This window comes from Lagopus leucura, unplaced genomic scaffold, assembly GCF_019238085.1.
Source record: "Lagopus leucura isolate 7727_CA_CO unplaced genomic scaffold, USGS_WTPT01 Super-Scaffold_73, whole genome shotgun sequence".
In the NCBI taxonomy this organism is placed as follows: domain Eukaryota; kingdom Metazoa; phylum Chordata; class Aves; order Galliformes; family Phasianidae; genus Lagopus; species Lagopus leucura.
In genome coordinates, this window is record NW_024962252.1 from 63,162,354 (window position 1) to 63,170,159 (window position 7,806).

Here is a 7,806-nt window from a genome sequence, read left to right on the forward strand (position 1 = left end):
GGCAAGGCCCGGCCCCGCCGCAGACAAAGCCCGGGGCCCGCCGCGAGCACCTGCGCTCCGCCCGCCCCCGCCCCGCCCCGCGGCCCCTCCGCAGCCCCGCGCGGCGCCCCGCTCCCCTCCGCGGCCCGTAGGCGGGGCGGGCTCCGGGCGGCGCCTCCCGCAGCGCGGCCGACGCGGCTCTTTCCGACACTCGCCGCCGCCGCAGCATGAGCGGGCCGGGGCTGCTGGGGCCCGGTGGCGGCTCAGGGCTGCCGCCGCTGCCCAAAAGCTTGAGCGGGCTGCTCAACTCCTCCTCCTCCGGCGGCGGCGGCCAGGGCGGGCGCTGGCGGGACCTGGAGCGGCTCTACGCACAGAAGTCCCGCATCCAGGACGAGCTGAGCGGCGGCGGCCGGGGGTCGCCACGGCCCCCCAAGCCTCCCAACCTGGACGCGGCGCTGGCTCTGCTCCGCAAGGAGATGGTGAGCGGCGGTGGGACGCGGGGAGGCCGGCCGCGCGGACGGCGGCGCGTAGCCCCCGGGGCGAGGCGGGCGGGGACGGCGGACGTGGCGGGCGGGACTCAGCGCGGCGGGGGGTGCCGCCGCTCAGCGGCCGGGCGGAAGGGCGCACCGGGAGGTGCGGAGCCGCCGAGCGGAGGGCGAAGCCAGCGGCCTTTGTATGGCGGCTATAGGGCCCGCGGGGAGGTGGGCGCGGGCCGCGGGCTGGGGCGGCCCCAAGGAACCCGGCGGCTGCAGCCTGGGCTCGGGGCGGTCGTTCGGAGAAATGCCGTGGGCCCTTCGGTAAAAATACCACGGGGAACTGAAGGACGCAATGGTTATTTTCCACGCTCTCAGAATGCGGAGCTGCTCAATGAACGCCTTGTTCGGTGACAGCCGTCTGAACGTGCCACCTATCTCGGAACGCCGTCCTCTAAAAGAAAAATGAGTACTGATTCATTTAGCTCGGGTGAAGGACGCTTGGGTGCAACTTTCCTCAAGACCTTGTTTTGGTTCTGTACCGCAGTGTTATTAGCACAGCTCCTCGGGGCGGTCTGGCACACCTTTGCGTTCAGCACCCGTGTGGGTGTTGGTGTTCTGCTGATGCCAGATGCGCTCCCAGTGACTAATGAACCACTTCAATGTTACACGCTTTGTGTTCTGAAACAATATTGCTGCGAACCTGCCCGTCCTGAGGCTTCTTTTACCATGGTGGGAAGGTATTGGAACTAAAAAAAAACTGTTGAAAGACCCTTCTGCGGCTTTAAGAGGAATGCACAGTGTGGTGAACGCTTAGTCTGACACAAATACTTCAACAAATAATTCCAATACTCAAAATGGCCTTATATCCTCATTTTGCCCCAAAGGATGGGAAGCACGAGTGCCCATCCACTGCAAGGATTTTCTTTTATGGTAGTGTAAAGGGACCCGAGGATATGAACTTTGTTGTCTTTATCTTTTCTGGAAAAGCAAAGCTAGATCCTATAAAAATCTAATTTACTTTTCCTAATGGGAAATCAAATGAGATGCTTGTTAAAGTCATTTGACACTGGAATTCCCCTTTGATAATCTGTTATCCTTGATGCTGATTTGATTATTTTTTTTCCTTCATAAGTGTTTTATCACAAGCATACCAAAGACTTTGAAGCAACAGTCCCCTGAGTTCCAGGTGTGCTCCTCTGTAGCCTATACAGACTGACTGTACCCTCACATACTGATAGGCTGCCTTTCATCATGGGGATAATACATTGTTATCTGTTTTGAACATTCTTCCTTTCACCAAAGATAACATTACAGCTGAGCAGTGAGCTCACTTCAGAGTTTCAGTAGTGAATGAGGAAGCATCTTTCCCTGCAAGATGTTCTGCACTGGCTTTTTGATGAGGAGAGTGGTGAATTTAGATGCTGGCTGAGGAAGGGCATCACAGAAAAATTCATCTCAGAACTTTGATCTTGAAGAGAAATGTTGATAGCTTGGGGGTGCACAGTATGTAGCCTCGTAGGTGCTATGAGAGGAATCTCTAGATTCAAATGTAGATGAGTTGGGATTAAGAACATTATGTTTCTGCTAGCAAGCTTGGATGTTTATTCAGGCTTTTGATACAGTCAGAATCATACTTGAAGGTTGTGAAGAGCTAGAGGCTGTAGTTTTCTCAATAGATCTGCTGTTCTTGTTTGATTGACACTGGTGACAGCTACATACATATTACATATAACTAGTTGGTGCTAGGACTTGCTAAACTGATTCTGCTGATCAGTGTCTAGCTTGGAGATTACAGCTAAGTGCAGAACGGACTGTCACTCAATGCACTAAAGTGCTGCACTGAGCAGAGACAGGAAAGCTGTTGCAGATTTGTGTGCGCTCCTTTGAAGACAAAGATCTCTCATCTGGAATCTCTTCTGTCTCTATACCAAATTTTCCTGCTCAGTCCATTCCCTGTTCTCCTAATCACTCTGAATAATTCTTCACCAGTCTTGTCTTTCAGACAGTTAGTGCTGATGCAAGATTCCCTAATCTTTCTCATGTTTACATGTTACAGTATTAAGTCTAGCTTCACAGAATTCTTTCTTACTTGAGATGAGCAGTTTGTTTAGATGGAACAAGCCAAACTTCATTAGCTGCCAGCCATAAAGGCTGATCTTCAGACTTTATTCTTGGGCAGGTAAACATTCATTAGCTTAATGTGTCTGATGAAATTACCTCAAATATGACTTAAGTAGAATGGGTCTGGATATGGTGCATATACTTACTTTTATTTGCCTCTGTGCAGCCCTTTTGGTCCAATTGCTGATCTCCTGTCACAGAATACTTGAAGGCTAGCAGGCACAGTTCAGTGAGTTCTGCTTGCTTGATTTGCTGCGGAGTGTTCACTCTGCAGCAAAGAGAAAGCATTTGTCTTCAGTAAAGAAAAAATAAGATGAGGAAGAAGAGCAACAGAGGCTCTGAGGGTACTGAAAGGCACATCTGTAATCTGCTGGGAACTCAGTATAATGTTTCATACCTCATCCTGTCTCTGCCTAAGAGGCAGAAGTATTGATATCCTGGTCTGTAGGGGGCATGATCATGTCTCTGCTTCTTGACCTGACCAGGTAATAGAGCTTGGCTCTGAAAGACACTGTATCTTGTTTTTCTATGGTGGAGTGGTGATGTGCCGTGTGATGCTTATTTTTCCTCCTCCCATCTTTAGATAAAGGAGCTCTTAGGGTAGGGCAGGCCGGGAGGGACCTCAGGAAAGCCAAAGAAAGATCTTCGTCTAACTTCTTGTGGTTTTCTTGTGTGCTGAATGCACCAGTTCTTAGAGTTTCAACATGTAAGGAAAAGTTTTTGAGGTAAGAGTTCTCATTCTGTGTAAAATACAACCTTCCCTCCTCCCTATGAATTATAGCAGAACCTGCTGAAAGACTGAAGCTTGCTAGGTATAGCCAGTCAGCTTAACACTAAAATTCAGGTGTAATGGGTACTTTAAAAGGTTACATTGGGCAGAAGTTTTAATTTACTGTAAGAGAAAACTCAGATTTAATGTGATCTCACCTGGATAGGTGGAAATGTCAAAGAAATTCTTCATTTTGTTACCACAGAGGGAAACCACTTCAAGCTAAATGACCAGCTTCATTTAGTGTTCAATGTAACTTACCCATTTATGTGCCTGAAATAAAGATGCAGGCTACAGGGTAACTTCAGTGTTGTTCCAAGTCTGTAACTAGATTTGGACCTAATATTTTAGGAGTTTAGGGGTCCCAAAATACTAAGGTCTTGAAGACAAATCAGGCCAATGCATGTAAAACTCCAGTAGTACCAAAAGGAATCTTGAGTAGCATGTAAAAATGTTCGAAGGTTTGCAGACTGTAATGCACACCCTTATCTCATTCAACTTTAGTTTTGCTGCCTTCAGGTGGCATGTGGTATTGTGTTAGATGTGGTTAGCTGTGTAAAGGCAGAGAAGCCAGCTGCCTGTGTATGTCAATATAGAACAGAAAACTGAGCAGAGATACTCAGCCATGAAGCGAAAAACCAGTCAGAGCTGCACTTGCATTTTTTTTTTTATTTGGGCAGTTCTAATCAAGATGAGATGTGTGAAAGACATGCAGTGATATCAGAAAAGTATGTCTTCTACATTGTTGCCTGTGAAAGCATTATGTTGCAAATAAAATCACACTTGTAATATTATTATTTTGATTTCTCTTCCACTCCTTCCCCATCAGGTTGGCCTTCGGCAGCTAGATATGTCACTTCTGTGTCAGCTGTACTCCCTGTATGAATCCATTCAAGAATATAAAGGTGCCTGCCAAGCTGACTCTAACGCAGACTGCACGTATGCTCTGGAAAATGGCTTTTTTGATGAAGAGGAGGAATATTTCTAGAAATAAGAAGGCTGGTTTAATTCTTTGGTCCTACTCCCTCTGCGTACACTAAGTCACTAAGAATGACTGGAATCTCTGCAGATGGATCTCTTCTTGAGGAGGAGCACCCAGCTATCCTAACTTGCATTCAATTCACTTACTCTAACATGCTGTCAGCACAAGTTACTCATGCAAATACCACTTGACGAAAGTGCTGTACTGTAACTTCTAGAGAGTCCTCAAACATGTTTGACAAGGGTTTTCAATGTAATTTGCAAGGTGGGTGTTTTCAGCTTACAAACACTGATAGCTTATAACTGGAATTTTAATCATAGAAGACAGTAATGACTTCCTGATCTGTAGTAACTCCTTGGGGTGGGGGAAGCTTCTGCTGTGGCGTAAATAGCTATAGGTGATTTTGTTCTGAAACAGTATTGATAAATGCAGTTTGAAGAGGCATCTGGATGCACGCACATCCTCAGCTCTACTAAGCTAGTTCTGCTCTTATCAGCTGCATCCAGTTTTGTACTGGGTGGATTGTTTACACAGTTCAATTTTTTTTTCTTAAGCTAATTTTGACTTCCTTACACCCAGCTTACAAGCTGTACATGTGATACTGAATGCTATCAGCAGTTTTTTTTCTGTTGATCTAATTCACTTTCTTGGTACTGCCATTTGGCATTAACTTTTATACAGTTGTCTGGATTTCTCGCAAAACAGCTCTTTGACCTGCTAAACTCTGTTCTGAAATGGTTTGCTTAGCTTTTACTGTACTGTGGAGTAAAAGCAGAGAATCAAACGTAGTCTGTCTGCCACTGTGTGGCTTGGAATAACGTGAACTCTTGTGCAAGTGTTCTGGATCATATGAAGGAGACCTCTCATATGACAAAATGGGACAAATTGCAATATTTTGTATTGGGTGAACTTTGTTTCTGTAAGGTAGATTACAGCTCTTTTTAAAAACACAAAATAAATATTTTGAGCACATACTTTGCATACGTTAAAACTTTTTATACTGACTTGCTCTTTGAAGTATAACTTATTTTTGTTTTCAGAACTTAAAGCACTCAATTTTCTTTTTAAAATTTCATAGCATGTACCTGTAACACTTAATTAGTGTGGAATACATGAGTTGCCAACTATCTTACTCTTCCCTCATTTCTGCTTTAAGTAAAAACCAGCTCAAAACGTGATTTTCATTTAACTTTCATTTTAAAAATGCTGTAAATCACAGTGCCTGACTCATGACACAAGCTAATAATAAGGGCTTAAAGCTCAAGGGGTTTTTGCATGGTTTACGTCTGGCATGCATACAGTTTACAGAATGAATTCAAAATCAATTTCTGGAGTAGCTATTCTCTTAGTTTTTTTAGCAAATGCTAGGATGTTGCAGTGATAAAAGCAAGGAGACCTTCAGGGTGGAGTTTTTGTGCATTCTCTCTAAAACTGGTTTATTTCAGTGGAACTTAATGGCCACAAGAGTAAAGACTGTGCTGTAATTGTGTATGTGTTTAAGCTCTTTAACTAGTCTGTGAAAATTGCTGGAATTCTTTTTGTTAATTCTGGTCTAATTACTTCTCTCACACAAAACTAAAATAAGTCAGATGCAAATAATCCAAATGGCTACATCTGTATTTAAACTGTTATGTGCATGTATGCGTTGTGTATATGTACACGCATACGTGTGCATGCAACTTGATGCTTTGACCTAGGAATGTATCAGCTTCGAATATAATTTGCTGTGCTTTTGGTATTTATATGAGGCTTTTTCTAGTCTGTTGAAATACTGCTATTTTCTTGCTTTTTCCTGAAAAATAAAAAGCACGGTGTTTAGCAGAGCTTCTTCATGTTTGTGTGTGTTAATTTGTCATTTCAATACATCCAGCACCCCCGAAGATTTCTTTTGAATTAAGCATAGAAAATCCTGCCTCTGCAGGAATCAAAGGTTGTTTTACAGATGCTTATGCAGCCCCAATGGTGAGAACAGACTTAAGCAAAATTCGTAAAGTTTTCTCTTAAATGAAGCTTAAAGTTAGCAATGGAAATCATTTGTGCTTTTTAATGCAGCATGCTTGTGAGCTAGGAAATGTGGCATGTACCAAGAGAAACGTAAATGTCTCAAGGAATTACTCCACAATGCTATTTGTACTGGAAGAAGGATGGACTACTAGGACTTGCTAAGGTTTTTAGAACTGTGTCCCTTTCAAGGCCGCCTTGCATAGGAGGGAAGTTGTGGTCCTTATTCCTTATTCCTAAGCCAGATTTAAACCCAGTGATGGCTGGCTGGCTAATGAGAAGTTTTTTAAAAAAATAATAAATTTAAGTCAATAAACAGTTATTCCAGAAGCATAGTTCCACATCTGTTGTTTCAGTTACTGAGTTGTCTCTTCACCACATTCTAACAACATGAGGTAGGGAGATTCTTTCAAAACAGAGATACCTGGTGGGAAAGTATAGCTTAAATACTGAGTAAGTTGACTTTGAGTAATTGTTACATGCAGCTTCAAGTCAGAGTTTGGTTATACGCATGATCAAACAAGCCGTGTTACTACACAAGCCTGCTGCTTTCAGTCCAAGCCACATAACAATGCTTTTTCCCATTTTTCCTCCATAGCCCCAGTTTACATGTATGCATTTTCTTCTTACTCTCCAGTTTGACCAGCAGGTCCTGGTTCAGCCATGCTGGTCTCTTGCCTTTTTTCCCAATTTCTTGCATCTAGGGATATAGAGTTCTTGTGCCTTAAGGACAGCTTCCTTAAAGATCTGCTGGCTCTGCTCTGCTCCCTTGTCCTTGAAGACAGATTCCCAGGGGGTTTTGTTGACTGACTCCCTGAAGAACTGGGAGTTGGCTTTCCTAAAAATAAGCTTTCTGATTTTGCTCTTTGCCTGCTTGTTCAGTATCCCTCAAGAGCATGAATTCCACCACTGCATGGTCACTACAGTGCAGGCAGCTTCCAATCCTGCTGTCATCAATCAGTTCACTCATGCTGGTGAGCAACAAGTCCAGCATTGCATTGGTCCCCCCTGGTGGGGTTGTCTATTACCTGGCTCAGAAAGTTGTCCTCAGTACATTCCAGGAGCCTCGTGGATTGCCTATTTTACTATAATTTCTCTGTGTGCTAGCAAGAATGAATAAAACTGGAAACAACACAACTGATTTCACTTTGTTTTCTGTAAAGTCTACAGGCTTTTCAGCAGTTTTCTCCAGAAAAGAGTCCAAGGTTAGCATACTACTGCAGTCATAAAATGGGGAGGGCAGCTAGTTAAAACAATGAAAATGAATTACGTGTCAGTAAGTACATATTACAGGATCCTTGACTGACTCACTTTCACAGCATCTCCCTGAAAGTAAAGTGAATGAGTGTTAATGTTTAGTCAGCTACACAGTCACTGAATCTGCAATGTACAGTGAACTCTAAAGATGACTAAGAACGTACCTCTTGCATCTTCAGTCTCCCTCCTTTGTCACAGCTGTGTATCTCACCATGACATGG

At 44.2% G+C, this 7,806-nt stretch overlaps 1 protein-coding gene across 1 annotated transcript; it reads left to right on the forward strand.

The window, feature by feature from the left end:
• Positions 1–206: 206 nt before the first annotated feature.
• On the forward strand, positions 207–6,150 carry FAM89A (family with sequence similarity 89 member A). The gene is made up of 2 exons (XM_042883657.1): positions 207–458; positions 4,175–6,150. The coding sequence occupies exons 1-2, from the start codon at positions 207–209 to the stop codon at positions 4,331–4,333; spliced, it is 411 nt and encodes a 136-aa protein (XP_042739591.1). The 3' UTR covers positions 4,334–6,150.
• Positions 6,151–7,806: the final 1,656 nt, after the last annotated feature.